At 48.3% G+C, this 21,688-nt stretch overlaps 2 protein-coding genes across 6 annotated transcripts; both read right to left on the reverse strand.

Annotated features, from left to right (window-relative positions):
• Positions 1-419: 419 nt before the first annotated feature.
• Positions 420-11,094, reverse strand: fem1c (fem-1 homolog c). 2 transcript variants are annotated; one of them, XM_073909210.1, is made up of 3 exons: positions 10,090-11,094; positions 8,414-8,983; positions 420-2,279 (listed from the first exon to the last, which is right to left on the reverse strand). In XM_073909210.1, exons 2-3 carry the CDS (start codon positions 8,955-8,957, stop codon positions 967-969), a joined length of 1,857 nt encoding a protein of 618 aa, XP_073765311.1. In that variant the 5' UTR covers positions 8,958-8,983; positions 10,090-11,094; the 3' UTR covers positions 420-966.
• A 402-nt stretch (positions 11,095-11,496) lies between these two features.
• tmed7 (transmembrane p24 trafficking protein 7) lies at positions 11,497-16,849 on the reverse strand. 4 transcript variants are annotated; one of them, NM_001313710.1, is made up of 4 exons: positions 16,765-16,849; positions 16,220-16,402; positions 12,255-12,500; positions 11,497-12,090 (listed from the first exon to the last, which is right to left on the reverse strand). In NM_001313710.1, the coding sequence occupies exons 2-4, from the start codon at positions 16,385-16,387 to the stop codon at positions 11,854-11,856; spliced, it is 651 nt and encodes a 216-aa protein (NP_001300639.1). In that variant the 5' UTR covers positions 16,388-16,402; positions 16,765-16,849; the 3' UTR covers positions 11,497-11,853. The 4 variants fall into 4 exon arrangements, with proteins under 4 accessions (NP_001300639.1, NP_998077.2, NP_001300638.1 ...); NM_212912.2 differs by having other exon boundaries at positions 16,220-16,405; NM_001313709.1 differs by having other exon boundaries at positions 16,602-16,774.
• Between the last annotated feature and the right edge of the window lie 4,839 nt (positions 16,850-21,688).

The raw sequence follows: 21,688 nt of genomic DNA on the forward strand, positions 1-21,688 counted from the left end.
TCCTGCAGATTTCAGCTCCAACCCTGATCAAACACACCTGAACAAGCTGAGCAAGCTCTTACTAGGTGTACGTAAGACAGCCAGGCAGGTGTGCTGAGGCAAGCTGGAGCTAAACCCTGCAGGACAGCGGACCTAACAGATGATGCTTATATGATGAGAGCTGTAGATCAGAGCAGCTCACCTGTACACCACACACACACACACACACACACACACACACACACACACACACACACACACACACACACACACACACAAACACACACAAACACACACACACACACACACACACACACACACACACACACACACACACACAAACACACACAAACACACACAAACACACACACACACACACACACACACAGTAAGAGTGTGTATGATTGTGGAAATGAGCACACACAGCGGCGGCGGCAGGCTCAGGTGCAACAGAGGTTTATTGTCATTGATGCTCTAGACGTCAGCAAGCGTTACGCTATCATCATCATCATCATCATCATCATCATCATCATCATCATCATCATCATCATATCAATATGAAAGTTCACTGCATTAAAGTGCGAGTCCTCACTGTACATCGCTGTCATCTACTAGTGTCTGTAGAGAAGCAGAAGCCCTTGAGTTCAAACTGCAGAGATGAACGTAAACTACAGAGAGCGGAGGATCCCCGACTCTTCATCATCATCATCATCTAAAATCAGCCCGGTAACGTGGCGCTGCTCGTGTTCTGGTCAGTAAACTCATGCGTTTAGTGTCGGCTGTGTGTTACAGCTCAGACTCAGTCAGTGTGTGGAGCGGGAGAGAAACAGCAGGAAACAAACCCGGAACAGCCGACAGCAGAGTCCAGACGCACACAAGAGTCCCGCGGATCCGGCTGTGCATAGAGGAGTAAAGCACTTATGGTGAATCTGCAGACGGAGACGCAGGAGCGCGCACACACACACACACACACACACGCAGCTCACACTATCTGTGCAGCAGCACGAACGCCTCCAGCCGCTCCGGGATGCTCCCGCGGTACACCAGCCGGTGCCGGATGATGGCGCGGGCCGCCAGGCACTGCAGCGTGGTGTGGTTGATGGGCTGGATCAGGCTCTTGGCCAGCTGCGTGTGGTCCAGCAGGTCGCAGGCCGTCTGCTGCAGGGCGTTGGTGCTGTCGAAGTGCGTCCCGCCGGAGATCAGCAGCTTCATGATGTCCGGGTGGTTGTTGGACGCCGCCACGTGCAGCGGGCTGTTGTCGTCCAGGTCTCGGCTGTTGACGTCCGCTCCGCACTCCAGCAGCACCGACGCCACCTGCAGCGACGGGAACTTGCAGACGGGGTAGCGGCCCACGCAGGTGGTGTTGCGGTCCACGGCCAGGTGCAGCGGGCTGAAGCCGTTCCTCCCGCAGGCCTGCAGCTTCAGGAAGCGGTAGATGGTCTCCTTCTTGTGCTGGTCCTGCTCCGGCGAGCACGGCAGCTTCTCCAGCAGGCAGATCAGGTGCAGGATGATGGACAGCAGCTTGCTGAGCTGCGCCGGGTCGGGGTCGGGGCTGGGCCGCGGCTGCTTGACGGCGCGCTCGATCTCCAGCACGCTGCGGCACAGGATCTCCATCAGCTGCTGGAAGGACACGCCGGCGCCCAGCAGGCCTTTGGCTCGGTCCTGCAGCATGAAGGAGAAGAGCTCGGCGAAGGACAGCAGGCTGCTGGCGGTCATGGGGCTCAGCGGCTCCAGGTTGCTCTGCTGCATGTCCAGCGCGTACTTCCACAGCCGGATGCAGCGCTCGAAGTTCCCCGAGTCGGCGTAGACGGCGCCGCGGTAGCGGATGTAGTAGGAGGTGTCGGGGTGGGCGGGGCCCAGGATGCGCTCGCGGATCAGCAGCGCCTGCATGCGCATGTCATCGGGGTCTGCGATCAGCCCGTCCAGCTCCTCCGCCGTCGACACCTCGCGGCTGCAGTCGTACGCCGGCTCCGGCTCCAGCGGCTCCTCCCTCCGCATGCAGTCGGCCTCGCTGTGCCGCAGCTCCATCGCCCGCTTCCAGTACTGCAGCGCCCCCAGCAGGTCACGCTTCTTGTCCACAAACGTGGCTCCCAGCAGCTCCAGCGCACTGATGCGCTCCGCCAGGCCCGTCTGCGGGTGCGCCGTCAGGAAGTCCACGATGTTGGTGTGACCCGTCACGCTGGCCGACAGCAGCGGCGTCATCCCGTAGCCGTCCTTCTCCATGCTGGCGCCGAACTTCAGCAGCATCTTCATGATCTCCAGGCTCCCCGATTCTGCGCAGTCGTGTAGAGCGGTGTTTCCTTCAGGACAGAACACACACACACACACACACACATCATTAAACACAGCAGCAACACAGAGCAGTCTAAGAGCACAGTGATCAGGAACAGTTCAAACACACAAGCTTCATGGTCCAGTGACGTCTAATTAAAGTCGTGTTTTAGTCAGTGTGTCAGTCTTCAGGATATCTTTAATCCAGTGTGTCCAGTTCACCTGTAGCAGGTTTGAGTCTGATGTACACGTCTACAGTCTGCAGTTCGTCTCTGCCGCCTGAATGGATCAGGGATTGTTTGCCGTCTACTTATACTTCAGTTTCTCCTGACCAATCAAATGCCCTCTAATGTCTGACATGCCCCCCCCCCTTCTCATTGGCTGTATATTTGCTGCACTGGAGCTCATTGGCAGAGCTGTGAGAAAGCCGAACGCTGTGTGTGTACACAGGAACACGTCATATGGATCAGAAGCGTGTGTCAGTGGTGTGAGGAGCTGCAGGAGATGTTCAGCACACAGTGTGAACTATCAAAGACCCGATCTGAGAGAATTAGGGATGTCCCGATACAACATTTTAACTTCAGATACGATACCGATATTGCAGCCTTCAGTATGAACTGATACCGATATAAATCCGATATCAGCACAAATCATGAACACTTTACTTTCACCATTTGGTTGAGTGGAATGTCTGAACGGCAAGATCAAACTGAGAACAAGTCAGCAACAGTGAATATGGAAAAAACAACCAGTTTATGAACTATTGATTGCATAAATGTGAACTAAGAATATATAAAAAGAATTAAAGAATAAATATTAAGACCCTGAAAAATATCCTAATTGAATAAACAAAATATGCATTTTTAAAGTGCAAAATTAAAGTTAATTAAAATTAATTAAAGGTCACTTCAGTTGTTCATTTTTTATCATCAGCAAAGAGTGGAAACTGCTGAGAGCAGAACATTAGAAAAAATATTGTTAATTGAACAACTGCTAAAGGTTCAGTGTCCACAATTTCAATTTTACACACACAGCTATTTGATGAATTTTTGATCCAGATGAGCTGAAAAATATCTTTCCCACAGGGCAGCAGAAATAATTTATTGTTAAGTTAATAAAATGGGCAGTATGGTTAGTACAAACATTTACATGATCAGAGCTATTCATCTGTGTTTGTATCATAAGAAGATTATGGCTGTATCAGTGTTCCCAAACATTATTAATTGTATAATAATATATATTGCACATATTATCTTTAACATAAAAATACTCGCAGAGGCTGCATTGAAACACCTTTTCTCCACAGCACTTGAAATAATGTGACTTTTAAGAATAATTTTATTGATGAAAATTCATTATATTTGCACAGACTCCACACTACTGCCCACATGGGGAAATTAGACAATGTACATAACAGCAAACTGATGTGCAAAGCTGACACTGTTTATCAGAGCACGCTATCTTTCTGGGCTTTTTAAAGAAGAGTTAAACATGGGAATGTCTCTAATTACATTTCCTTCTGCCCGAAAGTAACACCATTCTTTCTGTTAAACTGTAATGCCCATCAGCAGCAGAATGATTTCTTATTCTTATTTAACACACAATGAAAACAACAAAGATGTTGAGCATTTTACATGACACTGTTCCTTTCTGAGTGTTCAAGTAAAAAAAAAATTAAATAAAGAATAGCTGTAACGGAGTCTGGAGAGTATCAGATAGTGTTAGATATTGATATCGGAAATTCATCTGATATCAGTTCAAAAAACTATATCGGACTGTGTTAAAAATCTCTGATATAAGCAGTCCAGTATAGTTTTTGCACTGATATTGGACGAATTTTCGATATCAATATCGGATCGGGACATCCCTAGAGAGAATCCCCGGTGAGTCGCCGATGGCCAGGAGATATTTGGCGTGCTGATCATCTGGAGCTGTCGGCGGTTCACATCATGCAGTGTGAAATGAGTTCTGACTGGAAATAACATCAGCAATCACCTACAGCCAATCAGAGAGCAGCATCCACTAGTGTGTGTGTGTGTGTGTGTGCCTGCAGGCCAGCGGGAGGATGAGGAGAAGTGAAAAGTGCTCATCTTCAGTTTATTAGGACCCAAGAAATGGAGGATAAACTAGTGTATATTAAGCAGCAGTGTGTCTGTTTTAAGTGTCGTGAGCAAAATCACAACCGGGTCAAAAGAGAAAAAGTTGAGGAGAAACCGCTGATTCCCTTCAAACCCAGATGAGCACATATGTACATTTACCATTAAACAGCAGAGTCACTCGCTGTCTTCAAGAAACCACTAAAAACTCAACTATTTAGTCTCCACTTCCCTCACTAATCTGCAATTCCTCTCTGACTCCTCCACTAACTGCCACAAAAACAAAAATACTAATGTTTTACTTCTTACACTTCACACTCCTGAAACTCGCCTACAGCACTTCTTCACTGTTGCTCTTATAGTTGTGTAAGTTGCTTCCTTGTCCTCATTTGTAAGTCGCTCTGGATAAAAGTGTCTGCTAAATGACTAAATGTAAAGTCTTCTGTCTCATTATGTGGTTAATAACAAAAGATATGCGACGTGTGTTTGGTTGTGAGACGTAGTTTGAATGAAGTTGTCGTGAATCTTCCTATAGTAAAGTCATGCAGAGTGAACGGTCGCTGAACACAGCAGTGATGGAGCACTAGCCCACAGACTCATGCAGTGTGAACACACCTGTGACACGACTACTGTCAACACCCCCAGCCTGAACTCAGCATAAGGCAGCACTATATACGGTTTCAGCATCGCAATGTGTGTATCAGCGATATCCACCTCACAGGACCTGCAGTGCTGAGTTTATATTGAGGACACACACACACACACACACACACACACACACACACCACTGTGGAGTTTCTCCATAACGGAGCGTCTGTGATCATCTGCACATGCTGAACTTGAATAGAGTCTGTTTGTTGAATGATGTACAGAGTAAAGGCGTCTGCACTCTTATTTGTCAGGATTATTCAGTGTCTGTCTGTAGCTGAAGACTGATCCACTGTCCTGAGCCATAAAGCTGTTTATTTCAGATATTACTGTCGCTCCATAAGCTGATGTAAGGAACTCATCTGGACGATATTCAGAATTTGACATGATGACAGTTGTGTAGGGAACGCATGAGGAGTGTGTTGATCAAGAAGAATAACAGAATGAACACACACACACACACACACACACACACACACAGGATGAACAGAGCCTGCTTCAGGGATTCTGGATATTCCAACAGTATTGAGGAAGAATGTCTAATAATGTGAAGTTGTACCACAGTGTAATCAATATAGTTCTGCTATCAAATACAAATAATCTCTGTTAAGGCGCCCACATGCTTTAAATGAGCTTGAGATGATGCTAGCATGTGCTGAAACACCCTTCAGCTCAATTCCTCCAGCGGCCATTAGCCTTGAACAGTGTGATGGAGAGTGTGTCCTGCACGTGTGTTGGTGTGCAGTGCTGTGGAGTGTGTGTTGGTGTTGTGTATTACACTAAACTGCAGCACTCTATCTGCTGATCTACACTCTTACTCCTCTGGATCTGACCTCTTATACAGAATAATATTCATAAACTGCAGAGTGAACAGAGCAGAGATCAACATCCCATAATGCACTTCATACTCTCCATGAGCAGATATTAGTCACAGTGTAGTGGGGTTAACTGCTGCTGCTTCCTGGATAATCATCATCATCATCATCATCATCATCATAATGTGCTTTTGTTTAATGCCATGTCAGCAACACCGCCTGTTTTCATGGCATTCTGGGTAATTATCAACACTGCAGAGTGTGTGATGTGAATATTGTGCATGTACACACTTTGGTATGGATGCAGGTGTGCAGTGATGTGGATGCAGGTGTGCAGTGATGTGGATGCAGGTGATGTGGATGCAGGTGTGCAGTGATGTGGATGCAGGTATGCAGTGATGTGGATGCAGGTGTGCAATGATGTGTTTGCAGGTGTGCAGTGATGTGTTTGCAGGTGTGCAGTGATGTGTTTGCAGGTGTGCAGTGATGTGTTTGCAGGTGTGCAGTGATGTGGATGCAGGTGATGTGGATGCAGGTGTGCAGTGATGTGTTTGCAGGTGTGCAGTGATGTGGATGCAGGTGTGCAGTGATGTGGATGCAGGTGATGTGGATGCAGGTGTGCAGTGATGTGTTTGCAGGTGTGCAGTGATGTGGATGCAGGTGTGCAGTGATGTGTTTGCAGGTGTGCAGTGATGTGGATGCAGGTGTGCAGTGATGTGTTTGCAGGTGTGCAGTGATGTGGATGCAGGTGTGCAGTGATGTGGATGCAGGTGATGTGGATGCAGGTGTGCAGTGATGTGTTTGCAGGTGTGCAGTGATGTGGATGCAGGTGTGCAGTGATGTGGATGCAGGTGATGTGGATGCAGGTGTGCAGTGATGTGTTTGCAGGTGTGCAGTGATGTGGATGCAGGTGATGTGGATGCAGGTGTGCAGTGATGTGTTTGCAGGTGTGCAGTGATGTGGATGCAGGTGATGTGGATGCAGGTGTGCAGTGATGTGTTTGCAGGTGTGCAGTGATGTGTTTGCAGGTGTGCAGTGATGTGGATGCAGGTGTGCAGTGATGTGGATGCAGGTGTGCAGTGATGTGGATGCAGGTGTGCAGTGATGTGTTTGCAGGTGTGCAGTGATGTGGATGCGGGTGATGAGGATGCAGGTGTGCAGTGATGTGGATGCAGGTGTGCAGTGATGTGTTTGCAGGTGATGTGTTTGCAGGTGTGCAGTGACGTGGATGCAGGTGTGCAGTGACGTGGATGCAGGTGTGCAGTGATGTGTTTGCAGGTGTGCAGTGATGTGGATGCGGGTGAAGAGGATGCAGGTGATGAGGATGCAGGTGTGCAGTGATGTGGATGCAGGTGTGCAGTGATGTGGATGCAGGTGTGCAGTGATGTGGATGCAGGTGTGCAGTGATGTTGATGCGGGTGATGAGGATGCAGGTGTGCAGTGATGTGTTTGCAGGTGTGCAGTGATGTGTTTGCAGGTATGCAGTGATGTGGATGCAGGTGTGCAGTGATGTGTTTGCAGGTATGCAGTGATGTGTTTGCAGGTATGCAGTGATGTGGATGCAGGTGTGCAGTGATGTGGATGCAGGTGTGCAGTGATGTGGATGCAGGTGTGCAGTGATGTGTTTGCAGGTATGCAGTGATGTGTTTGCAGGTGTGCAGTGATGTGGATGCAGGTGTGCAGTGATGTGTTTGCAGGTATGCAGTGATGAGGATGCAGGTGTGCAGTGATGTGTTTGCAGGTATGCAGTGATGTGGATGCAGGTATGCAGTGATGTGGATGCAGGTGTGCAGTGATGTGTTTGCAGGTATGCAGTGATGTGGATGCAGGTGTGCAGTGATGTGGATGCAGGTGTGCAGTGATGTGTTTGCAGGTATGCAGTGATGTGTTTGCAGGTGTGCAGTGATGTGGATGCAGGTGTGCAGTGATGTGGATGCAGGTGTGCAGTGATGTGGATGCAGGTGTGCAGTGATGTGTTTGCAGGTGTGCAGTGATGTGTTTGCAGGTGTGCAGTGATGTGGATGCAGGTGTGCAGTGATGTGTTTGCAGGTGTGCAGTGATGTGGATGCAGGTGTGCAGTGATGTGTTTGCAGGTGTGCAGTGATGTGTTTGCAGGTGTGCAGTGATGTGGATGCAGGTGTGCAGTGATGTGTTTGCAGGTGTGCAGTGATGTGTTTGCAGGTGTGCAGTGATGTGGATGCAGGTGTGCAGTGATGTGTTTGCAGGTGTGCAGTGATGAGGATGCAGGTGTGCAGTGATGAGGATGCAGGTGTGCAGTGATGTGTTTGCAGGTGTGCAGTGATGAGGATGCAGGTGTGCAGTGATGTGGATGCAGGTGTGCAGTGATGTGTTTGCAGGTGTGCAGTGATGTGTTTGCAGGTGTGCAGTGATGTGGATGCAGGTGTGCAGTGATGTGTTTGCAGGTGTGCAGTGATGAGGATGCAGGTGTGCAGTGATGAGGATGCAGGTGTGCAGTGATGTGTTTGCAGGTGTGCAGTGATGAGGATGCAGGTGTGCAGTGATGTGGATGCAGGTGATGAGGATGCAGGTGTGCAGTGATGTGTTTGCAGGTGTATATGATCAGTGATAATAGCAGAACTCCACCTTTGACGCTCCTGCGGTTGACGTCGGCTCCTTTCTCCAGCAGGAACTGTGCGATCTCACGGTGGCCTTTATAGCAGGAGATCATCAGGCAGGTGTGCCCATGCCGGTTTGCCACCTCAAGGTCCGCCTGGTGCTCCACCAGGTAGCGCACAATGTCCAGATGTCCGTCGAAGCAGGCGGCGCGCAGCGGGGTGGAGTTGGTGAGGGTGGTGTTGTTAACGGAGGCTCCGTGGCCCAGCAGAGACTGCACCACCTTCAGGTGTCCTGCAGCGGAGGCGGCCCACAGCGGCGGCGCGCCCTCGATCACCTCACCGTCGAAGTTAACGGATCCGCCGAGCTCCACGGGCGCGCAGCAGCACTCCATCAGGAACTCCACCAGCTCCAGGTGCCCGTAGCGGGACGCCATCAGCAGCGGCGTGGCTCCGTTGGTCTTCTCCGCCATCAGTTTCAGCACCTCGCGGTCGCTCTTGTTCTCCAGCAGCTTCTGCAGCAGCTTCAGCTTGCCGTCGCGGGCGGCGTTGAAGACTGCGGTCTTCAGATCCATGGCATAGGGTTCCCTGAGGCTGCGTCCTAATAACACAACACAGCATTAGCACTCAGTGTGGTGTAACACACCAGCTGCTGAAGACTCACGCTGACATTTTATAAATTAATATAATAGTTCAAATAAACCCACACGCCAGTGATGTACCCCGACTCTTCCTGTGTGTGTGTGTGTGTGTGTGTGTGTGTGTGTGTGTGTGTGTGTGTGTGTGTGTGTGTGTGTGTGTGTGTGTTTCTGACAGTGTTACAGAATAAAAATCCATTCATTCTCCTTCGGCTTAGCCCATTTATTTACCAGGGGTCGCCACAGTGGAATGAACCGCCAACTATTCCAGTATATGTTTTACACAGCGGATGCCCTTTCAGCCGCAACCCACTACTGGGAAACACACACACAGTCATACACTACGGCCAGTTTATCAGTTGATCAGTTCCCCTATAGCGCATGTGTTTGGACTGTGGGGGAAACCGGAGCACCTGGAGGAAACCCACACCAACACGGGGAGAACATGCAAACTCCACACAGAAACACCAACTGACCCAGCCGGGACTCAAACCAGAGACATTTTAGTGTAGCATTCTCTCCCAGTGACTTGCAATGTGTGTGCCTCGGTTGCCTAGCCACTTCCTGCTAGCAAAAACACTAAACTAACTTAGCTTCACACATTTCAGTCTTCAAAACATGTCCAGCGTGATGAGCAAGTGTTCGCTCTCCTGCATGTGAGGTGGGCACCCCTGTGGGCAGGTACAGAAGACTATAGCGACAGACACTCAGAGGCCGACTCTAACACTGTGATAGAAGCTTTGTGTGTAAAGTCGTCCGATATGGCCATTCTACTAACAGATTTCCGGTGTTGACGTCTGCGTGAGCCGGAACTGTGGTGTTGTTTATTCCAGCATGATGACGTGTTCCAGCTTAACTGAATATTGAGCAGGGGGCGGGGTTTATTTTGAGCTCCGCCTTTCACTTACACACTACAGTCTGAAGCACTATGCAGACAATGCGCACACTACTGTTGGTTGGGTTTAGTGCTGTGGGAGGTGTCGACGTTAATAACACACAGTTCAATGTTAATTTAATAATCATTGTAAATAATTAGTGTTTCCAGCATGAGCTGCTCGATTTCACTCACAGCAAACTGACGGTTGGAGAGGCGTGGCTAGGAATTATTCGGCCAATCAGAGCATGACTGCTGCTGCAGATTTTGACTGTTGGGTTAGTTTTCATCATCGCTTGTTCTCCCTAGCACTGACAATGTCAACAGCATACTAAACGCGACAGTCTGAGGTCATGTGGACGCTAAACACGAGTTAAAGTCTTCATTTGCTGAACAGGAGTTTGGCTTTACAGCAATACAGACGGCAGAGCTCCAGTATACTGTAGTCAAACAGCAGCAGCACTGACTGGCTCTGCTCATATCGGGAATACCCGCACAGGGATGAGTGTTATGATCATGTCGGGAAGTAGATCAGCACTGATCTGAGTTCAGTTCAGGCAGAGTCTCTGTAATATTATATCAGTGTTAGTGAGCGAATAAATCAGAAGTGTGTGTCAATCCTCGGCAGACAGCATCCCGTGTTTATTTATTAGAGAACTGTAAAAACACGACCAGTGCTCGGTTTAGACACACGGTTACCGTCCGGTGCGGGGGACTACGGCGGGTAAAGCTCGCTCTCTGACGGAATAATCGGTGTGTAAAGCTCGGCTTCCTCCTGTAATCAACATCGGTGTTTAATGTGTTTATAGGCCTCACCGCTGCGCTCGCTCCCCCGGCCTCGGTGTCCGGTAACGGCCCGTTTCTCCGTGCTGACCGGCTGCTCGGTGTGGTCGGGTGTCAGTCGGTGAGCTGACGGAACTTTAGCTCATGTCGAGTCCAAAACCACAAAAAGATAAAAATAGCGCGTCGCTGCGGCGCTTCCTCCTCCGCTTCCTGTGCGCTGGAGCGCGATCCTCTGCGTTTAACGCCCCTCAGCGCGACACTAACCCACTCTGAAGCTCCGGATTTCGGCTTTTTGCTTTATTTCTGTCCATTTCTGCCGTCAGTTCGAGGCTCCGTTTCGCCTGGACGCGCGTCTGAAGCAGCAGCGGCCCGAGGGTTCCGCCTCCCGCGAGTGATTGACAGCTCGACGGGCCAATCAGCGCCGCGCATAAAGCCTTTCCATTTAAAGGTAACGCAGCAGTCACGACGCGCGCGCCAGAACACCGCGGACGGACGACGCGCCTCCGGTGCGAGAGAAAACAGTCGTGTTTCAGTCACTAATGACGAGCGTCGGCGGACAGAAGCGCTGAGACAAACCAGCCGTCAAACACAGCTCTCAGGCGGACAGCGCCCGCTAGAGGAGCGCAGAGGAACAGCACTGATCCAGGAACAGCACGACACTCAATTACTGCAGTCAAGACGAACAGATCCAACCAGTTTTATTTTTACATTCTCTCTCACACACACACACACACACACACACACACACACACACACACACAAGGGAATGGTTGTGTCTGAATGTGTGAGATCCTCTGAGGAGTCAGTGAAGAGCCGTGAGATCTTCCTCCACATTTATTAACCCAAATCAACAAGAAAATAAACAACACACACCACTATTAAAAACAAAACAGAAGCACAACTAATATAAAACACACCGATCACATCAGAACAACACAACGGATTATTTCTGACATCATACAGCAAATAAATGAGTGTGTGTGAGTGTGTGCGTGTGTGTGTGAGTGTGAGAGTGTGTGTGTGTGTGTGTTGCTCTGTGGAAACTGAACTACTGTTTATGATGAAGCGTCTGCGCATCCGATAATTCACACACACACACACACACACACAGAATAAATTAGGGTGATGTTTGGTCTGCAGGGTGCGTGTGCAGCTGCAGCATTCCTCCAGGGTTCTTCAGGAGCCCATGCGGGTGGTGGTGGTCTTGCGGTCGGAGAAGAAGGAGCGCAGCAGCAGCACCTGACTGACGCTCACCACCAGCAGGATCAGCGCCTCCCCGACCGACCAGAAGGCCACTCTGCTGTTCAGGTCTTCAGCGCGGCTGCGGCCCTGAGCCTCGCGCAGCCGGAAGTGTGTCTGATAGTCCATCACCGACTTCAGCGCCTCATGGATCGACACACACGCTGACTCCATCTGGAACAACAGCAGAGTGAGACACGATAACACACACACACACACACACACACAATCTAAATTCATAAATTCTGAAGTGTTCTCAGGTGTGTGATGTAGTGAAGAGGAGTGTGGTCCAGCAGCGTGTGTGTGTGTGTGTGTGTGTGTGTGCATCTCCACCTCACCTGTGTCAGTGCCGTGACCCGGTTCTCGTTGGGGAAGAGCGGCGGGTCGTCTCCCACCTGGAAGTCGAAGTAGACGGTCTTGTGTGTGAAGGTGGAGAACTCGTTGCTGAAGCAGAACTTGTAGGTTCCGTTGCGAGCGGCACTGAAGGTGAAGCTGTCGTACTGCTTCTTCATCTCCTTGTAGAGCACCGTCCCCTCGGGGTCCTCCAGCCGGCAGTCCACGTCATAGTGGCCCCCGGTGACCACCTGTGAGAGCGTACACACACACACACACACACACACACACACACACACACACACACACACACACACAAACAAACACACACACACACAGAGTGAGCCATGGCAACACCACACACACACACACACACACACACACACACACACACACACTAGCAGTGTTTCCACCATTGTGCCAGGAGTGAGTGGGTCAGGGCCAGTCGTGTTTGCGCTGTCACTTCAGGGGCCTGATCGGGCCAAAGCGGGTTTCCTCAGGGTCAGTGGCCAGCCTTTTCGACCCGCCAAATACCTTGGGCCAAAGAGGGCCAGCTGGGGCTTCGGGCGGAGTGAAAGGAGAGGAGGAGTTTGCCCGAGTCTGGTAAAGATGACGTGCTGCCATTACACTAGTTTTCTGATCACACACACACACACACACACACACACACACACACACACACACACACACACACACACACGAGTACATGCTGCAAACAAATCAGTCAATGAGGGAAAGTAAACCTCCAGCTGCTCAGTTTAGGATTCTCCATCAACACTGTACCGGCTGGGCTCTTCTGCTCATGATCGCGCTCCTGTTTCCCTTATAAATGACCGGCTGTTGCAGGAATAATCCAGCAGTTTCATCTAATAAGTGATGTTCCTCCTCAATAATGCAATAACAGAATAATCTCTACACCACATTAAACACACAGCAGCGTCACAAATTGAGGAGCGGGGAAGGCAGGCGTGTTGGAGCGACAACGCGGGGAAGCCTTCACAAACTGAGGAGCGATCACAAACCGAAAGCGGCGAGAGCGTCAAAGTAGCCAGAAGTCATTCATTTTTAACGAGAACCGGCGGCGAGGAACAGCGCGGCGCGTCTTCTCCTGTGTGGGTGTCGAGGAGAGTTAAAATGAAGTCAAATTTATAGTATGAGCTATGACACGGTTCAGCAGCAACCAATCAGAATGAAGAAGTCCACCGCTTGAGAGGAGTTCAGAGAACACAGACCTGTGAACTTTGGTTCCGACCACAGTTTTTCCCAAGAGTTTGATTATTGCGGTTGCGGTTTTCATTCTGAAGCGCTGCTGCTGCGTCTCAGTGTGGATGAGGGAAAACGGAGACATCTGGAAACGGAGGCGGAGCTGCTGAGATTCGCTACCTGATTGGGGCTTTTGTGTCATTGCGTATCCTCCCCTTATTCGTCAAGCCCCTATCACATGATGTCGTCTGTCCACAAAAATCCCTCTCTTGCTTTCTTGGCCATCGCGTTCATAGTTCAACCGGCATTTGTTGACTAACAATAACCAAATGCCGAGCGAGACGCATGCTTCCTGTTTATACTAGAACGCGCGTTCCCAGAGTGCGCGAATGGTGACGTGACGTACGTTTTTGGTGGCGTAGTGTTGACGGAGATATGTTCAGAGACGCCAGGTGAAGCGCTAGTGTGGACGCGGATCGTTTTTGATCTAAAACGCCGTTTTCAAACTAAAATGCACTAGTGTAAACGGAGCCTCAGTGAGCTGGATTTGGTTATTGATGATCTGACATGATCCAGGATCGTTTCGTTCTTCAAAACTCATCTGAGAGTTGTTGTCATAGTAACGGTTCTGGTGGCTCAAGCCTGCGTAGGAGCAGGTTCATTAAACAATTAACTTAAACAGTTATCCCCAAAACCTGAGTAGGCCGAGACTACAATAATACAGAAAATCTTCTCTAAATGTAGAACTGAACACACTGAAATACATGATGAGAGTAACGCCTGCAGCTCAACACATGTGGAGAGTTACTGCGTGTCGTATTTAACAAACCGTTTACTGCTAATCTGATGTAAATTAGCTCACATGGATAATTGAGGGCGAGGCAGTGGCGCAGTAGGTAGTGCTGTCGCCTCACAGCAAGAAGGTTGCTGGTTCGAGCCTCGGCTCAGTTGGTGTTTCTGTGTGGAGTTTGCATGTTCGTGTGGGTTTCCTCCGGGTGCTCCGGTTTCCCCCACAGTCCAAAAACATGCGGTACAGGTGAATTGGGTAGGCTAAATTGTCCGTAGTGTGTGTGTGTGTGTGAATGTGTGTGTGGATGTTTTCCAGAGATGGGTTGCAGCTGGAAGGGCATCCGGTTCATTCCCTGGATTAATAAAGGGACTAAGCTGACAAGAAAATGAATGAATGGATAATTGAATATTAATCAGATGATGTCATTACGCTGCTGTGCCGTCAGCCAATCGCTGCACTGCTGATCATGGTTTGGAGGATGGACAGATCTGTCCTTCACAACACACACAGATCTCAGACCAGCTCTTCCAGACACTTTAATCTGATTTGTGAACATGTTTGAAGAATCAAATTAGTGAGTGATCAAGATGAACAGATCCAGGATCTGCCAAATCATCTTAGATCATTTAAGCGAGGTATGAAGAACAGACCCCGGGCCAAAGAGCGCTCGCTTCACAGCTCGGTTAATGTCATGAGCAGTTGGGTTTCTTTCTTTTACACTTTATAGCGAGTTATTAGCGGAGCATTTGTGTGGTGTTATATTATGGATGGTGTGCTGGGTCCCTCCGCTAGTGGCGAGAGCACATGATGCCAACAGTGGGTCAGCGAGTAAAGGATTACACTGAATGAAGCACACAGGCCTGTGCGTATAGACATATACTGTGCTGCTCATCTGTGTGTGTCAGTTGTCTTCAGTTTAATAGTGTGGTGATGATGTGATGCTGTGCTTCATCTGCTGATTGAGTGGGCGGGGTGTGTGACGGTTGATTTGGGGATGTTCTTGTGGGGTTTGCCTGACAGTGGAAACGCCACATGATTTCAGCCTCACTGCTCCCAGGCTATCGTCCTGATAGAAGCCCTGCTCACACTGGCCCCACAGTGGAAGTGTGGCTGCTGAGGGAGCACACGCATGTTAACAGCATCAGCAGCTCAGTGTGTGTGTGTGTGTGTGTGTGTGTGTGTGTGTGTGTGTGCGTGCGTGCGTGCGTGCGTGTGTGTGTGTGTGTGTGTGTTCACAGCATCAGTTTTGTACTTGTTAGGCTGCGCTCAGGCCTCCTGCAGCCGGCTGCGCCAGTGTTTTGTGCAGTTGATGTGCTGAACAGGCGAAACACTCGCGATGGCAAATCTGAACTTCGGCAGACACTCGCGCCGCGTTAACCAATCAGGAGCCAGCTAGAGTAGGGCTGAATGAGTCTACACTGCTGATCAGCCGTCCTAAAGCACACTCACACCGCACTGACTGCTTTGGTGCAGTCATGTGACAAAATCCACATCACTCATTGGCCAGATGTTACTGAACGCATTTCCTAAACTGCTTACCGATTGGTCAGAATTCACATGCAAACAAACCGGCAGACACAGAATGTGCTTCAGACTCTGGAGAGACGACCACCGTACACTATATAGTGTGTTTACATCTCTCTAGACTAGCCACGACTGGAGGATGAAGCGCGGCCGCGGCTGGAACACAGTGCTGTACTGCATTACAGACGGCGGAGGCGCATCACACGTCTCTTCAGGAGGAGATGTGAATTAATCTAGCTGAACTGCAGCATGCTCATCTTCCCACATATTACCACCCCCCTCAGCTGGTGTTCCCCCTCTCTGTGTAAACACCACATCCCATAATGCACAGCACACCGGGCTACAGCTTCCACTGAGCACTCAAACGAGATCAGTACACTCACAACGGCCCAAACAACCACACCAACCCCATAAAGCAGAGAGAGTGTGTGTGTGTGTGTGTGTGTGCTGCACCTGGAACTCGAGTGTGCACTTGGTGCCGATGGTGATGTCCTCATAGAAACACTGCTTGGCGTTGTCCGGCAGCTCGAAGGTCAGCTCAGAGGCGGAGCTTAAGCCCACCTTCATCATCACCACCTGAACAAATAGTGGGAGGAGCCACGAAGATGAGGAGCCAGCCATGATGAAGAGGAGGAGCTACTGGGGGAGAGACAGAAACACACACACACACACACACTGTGAGAAATAAACAATCACACACACACACACACAGAAACACACAAACAGAAACAGAGAGACACACACACAGACAGAGCGAGAGAAACACACACACACACACACACACACACACACACACACACACAGAACGATAACAGTAATCTGCTCGCTCACGAACCCGGATGTCAGTATCCGGTCGGTTACGCGCGCTGCGGGCACGAGCTAGAGCCCTGGTCTTCTAAGACGTGTGTGCGCGCAAACCTGATCAGATATTGCTCATCTGCAGGCCGAAACACAAACTTTACACACGATAACGGTGATCAGTGATCAATGCAGCTTACCTCGAACGACAACCGGAAGAAGGAAGTTGCTTGACGGCTGACGCTGCACGTTCGTACGTAATTACGTCAGTGTGCGTCACTCTCGATGAAAGGCTGCTCAGAGCTGATGATGATCACTCATGTGTGTGTCTGTGATCGGGAACACACCTGAGCAGGATTCAGCAGGTGACTCGAGCTGAAGCACAACTCTGTTTAATATCAGTGTTTACTAAAGCGACAGATACACTGCTGTACTGCATTACTGTTATATTATCAGCTGTATTATCCTCCACACAGATGTGTGTGTGCGTGTGTGTGTGTGTGTGTGTGTGTGTGTGTGTGTCAGCACTCCTCCATCACAGGCTGAAGAGCTTCACTGCAGTCAGAGTAATGAGGAGATGATTAATTTACATTATTAAGATGATTAGATCATGATTTTACAGAGGAGCTCAGATAAGAACTGTGTTATCTTGATTAGTGTATTTAATCATGTGGGAATGTAAAGATATTCTCCTAAATAAAGCTTAAATGCGATAATGCACCTTTAGGCTGTATGCTCACCGCCATTAAGAAGAAGAGTCATACACCTGTCCTGAGATCAGCTCAGGTAAGTTCCAGTATTATTAAAAGCAGGTGAACACATACTGACTTATGAGGGAAAAGCAGAGGAGCTGGAGGAAGTGTTTGTTAAGGGTCACAGTAATAATATATCAGACAGCATAAGCGGACAAACTCTGAGAGAAACTCCGCATGTGCTACCAGAAAACACCGAGTGGGGGCGCAGTGGAGTCTGGCAGAGGCTGAACTCACCTTTGCCACCGCATGAAGAACACTCGGATACCTGCAGGAGTAATGAATACTGTAGAGGAGAGCAGGGCAGAGCGGGGCTCACAGCAACACTGTTGGGTTTTGGCCAAATATGACGAAAGTAATGGGGTTAGACAAACCGTATTTATTAACCAACAACACACACAGCCTGTCCTACATGAGCACTGGAGGTATGACCGCCGCACCTGTGCTGTCTGTGCCAAAAGTGGCCGGAGCAGAAGTGCCACTGTTTACCCCTCCTGCAGGGTCAGCTGTACACATGCTTACAAAGGCAGATTCACACGCTTAATTTAATGTCTGTTTACTTCAGCAGCTGTATTTCCTCAGTAATGGCTCAGTTCTGTTGTATTCCACACAGCACAGTGCGTTTATTTATTTATTTATTTATTGGATAAACACGTTGAATCTGTTTGCGTTATTATCCATTTATCCAGTGTTAATCAAGGCATTTATTTGCATTATTAGCAATAAAGTGTTTTTTCATGTTAAAACAATATTTACTATTAAAACATTTTCATTTTCAGGGTTCTCAACATCACAGTGGAAAATCAGCAGTCGTCGTGTTCGTTTAGTCGGTGTCCAGCAGTGTGTGCTTTAATGGTAACACCCTGTTATAAGTTACCCCGCTGTGTCCTGTTCTCCTCAAAGCTGGCCGGCTGGCACCGTGTGTTTCCTACATCTTTCAAAAGCAGTTCATCTTTTAGCCTAGAAGACGGTACACGACAATATAAGAGTTTACTCGCATACTTAAAATAAAACAATATCCACTATAATAACATATACTGTCACGCTGCACAAATGCTTTCTCCTGTGCTTCTCACTCAAATTTAGAGGAACTTTTCCAATAATTGTGAGGAAGACGTCTGCTGACACTGTGGTGAAAACCCTGGAAGCATGCCATGGTCAACCCTGAGCAAATACCTTAAACTCTGCGTTAGATTTAACCCCGCGCTACTCTGTGCCCCGCGCTGCCCTACAGTGTGCTGTGATGAGGCATTCTGGATTATGGCTGTAGTCCACAGTTCAGCATCTAGACCTCTGTTTCAAACTCATTCAGCCCTGCCCACTCCTTATGCAGAGGGTACCTGAGCTCATTTACAGCATCATCTGCATATATTTGCATATTAATGAGCGATTTGCAAAGTGGACATCATTTATATGAGAGTAAAGAGCAGCGGAACCAAAACACTGGCGATCAACCCAGATCAGCGTATTACTGAACCCAGATCAGTGTATTACTGAACCCAGATCAGTGTATTACTGAACCCAGATCAGTGTGTTGGTGATTTACTGAACCCAGATCAGTGTATTACTGAACCCAGATCAGCGTATTACTGAACCCAGATCAGCGTATTATTGAACCCAGATCAGTGTGTTGGTGATTTACTGAACCCAGATCAGTGTATTACTGAACCCAGATCAGCGTATTACTGAACCCAGATCAGCGTATTACTGAACCCAGATCAGCGTATTATTGAACCCAGATCAGTGTGTTGGTAAAGGAGCTCCTCCATCTTTGTCAGATGAGGTTTGCTGTGTTCTGTTAAGAGTCTCTGCTGGTGCTGGATCTGTTCTGGGCTGGTACATGATTCTGATGGTATGATCATGTTGGATATGAATATCTGGGTCATGTGATCACTGCTTCACTGATTCTGTTTAAATGTGTGGGTAACACACAGACATCTTTTCTGTTTGAACACAATACAGTGTACTGTTCTCATATCCATGGCAGTCTGCGATGTCCTCACTGATGGCCCAGTACAGGACGGGTCACCTTTATCAGTGAGGTAGCGCAGTGAGGTAGTGCTGTCGCCTCACAGCAGGAAGATCGCTGGGTTGCTGGTTCGAACCTCGGCTCAGTTGGTGTTTCAGTGTGGAGTTTGCATGTTCTCCCTGCCTTCGTGTGGGTTTCCTCCAGGTGCTCCGGTTTCCCCCACAGTCCAAACACATGCGGTACAGGTGATTTGGGTCGGCTAAATTGTCCGTAGTGTATGAGTGTGTGTGTGGATGTTTCCCAGAGATGGGTTGCAGCTGGAAGGGCATCCGCTGCATAAAAACTTGCTGGATAAGTTGGCGGTTCATTCTGCTGTGGCGACCCCGGATTAATAAAGGGACTAAGCTGACAAGAAAATGAATGAAGGACTGAAGATCAGTGATATGCTTTAATCCTATTAATAATGATTCTGAAGGGATTTTTCGAAATTGTGCAAGTTATGAAAACATCAACCTGCAGTCTTGACACGCTCCCCACATCATTCTTCAAAACGGTGTTTACCTGTTTAGAAATGGATCTTCTAAAAGTGGTAAATGATTCACTTCTCTCAGGGATTTTTCCAAACTCACTTAAAACTGCAGTTGTTAAACCCCTCTTGAAGAAGAGCAACCTGGATAACACCCTATTGAGCAATTACAGGCCAATCTCAAATCTCCCTTTCATTGGCAAAATCACTGAAGAAGTTGTTTTCCACCAGGTCAACAAGTTCTTAAACTTCAGGGGGTGTTTAGACAATTTTCAATCGGGGTTCAGAGCACATCACAGTACAGAGAGCGCTCTTATAAAGATAATCAATGATATACGCCTAAATACAGATTCAGGTAAAATAACAGTGCTGGTATTGCTCGATCTCAGTGCTGCATTTGACACTGTCCATCACAGCATACTTCTGGATAGGCTGGAAAACTGGGTTGGGCTGTCTGGCACGGTCCTCAAATGGTTTAGATCTTACCTAGAAGGTAGAGGTTACCATGTCAGTATAGGTGATCATAGGTGGAAGTGGATACCCATGACGTGTGGAGTCCCACAAGGCTCGATTCTGGCACCTCTCCAGTTCACCCTTTACATGCTCCCTCTGAGCCAAATAATGAGACAGAACCAAATCTCCTACCACAGCTCTGCTGATGACCCTCAGATCTACCTAGCCTTACTGCCTAATGACTACAGCCCCATTGACACCCTCTGCCAGTGCATCGATGAAATGAGCAATTGGATGTGCCAAAACTGTCTTCAGTTAAACAAAGAGAAAACTGAAGTCATTGCGTTTGGGAACAGAGATGAGGTTCTCAAGGTGAATGTGTACCTAGGCTCTAAAGGTCAAACGACAAACAATAAGGTCAAGAATCTTGGTGTGACTCTGGAGTCAGATCTGAGTTTCAACAGTCATGTCAAAGCAGTCAGTAAATCAGCATACTATCATCTCAAAAACATAGCAAGAATCAGATGCTTTGTTTCCAGTGAAGATTTAGAGAAACTTGTTCATGCTTTCATCAGCAGCAGGGTGGATTACTGTAATGGACTCCTCACTGGTCTTCCTAAAAAGACAGTCAGACAGTTGCAGCTCATCCAGAACGCTGCAGCCAGAATTCTAACCAGAACCAGAAAATCAGAGCACATCACATCTGTCCTCAGGTCTCTACACTGGCTGCCAGTTACATTCAGAATAGATTTTAAAGTATTATTACTGGTCTATAAATCACTAAATGGCCTTGAAGCTAAATACATTACAGATATGCTCACTGAATACAGACCTAACAGATCACTCAGATCTTTAGGATCAAATAAACTAGAAGTTCCAAGAGTTCAGTCAAAACAGGGTGAATCTGCCTTCAGCCACTAACAGCGCCCCCTGCTGCTGGAGTCAGCTTCCAGAAATGATCAGATGTGCTCCAACATTAGGCACATTCACATCAAGACTGAACACACATCTGTTCAGCTGTGCCTTTACTGAATGAGCACTGTGCTGCGTCCGACAGATCACACTATCATGCTTTTCTCTTCTTCTTCATTCTTTTATATCACATTTTACCTGTTGTTATGTTTTGTTTTGTTTTTACGCATTTTAATTATTTGTTTTTATTTTTATTTTACTTGTTTCTTTTATTCTTGTTTATGTAAAGCACTTTGAATTGCCACTGTGTATGAAATGTGCTATATAAATAAACTTGCCTTGCCTTGGTTGATGATGAAATACTGAAATGAAACATGGAGTAGCCGTCTAGACGACTGACAAGATAACAAATGTGTTTTTAATGTTTCAGACTGTCGGATTTTCACTGTATTTATGTACAAATGTCTAGAGTAAAGCTGTACGGGTCACTCACACATCATATAAGCAGCACT

This window comes from Danio rerio, chromosome 8, assembly GCF_049306965.1.
Source record: "Danio rerio strain Tuebingen ecotype United States chromosome 8, GRCz12tu, whole genome shotgun sequence".
In the NCBI taxonomy this organism is placed as follows: domain Eukaryota; kingdom Metazoa; phylum Chordata; class Actinopteri; order Cypriniformes; family Danionidae; genus Danio; species Danio rerio.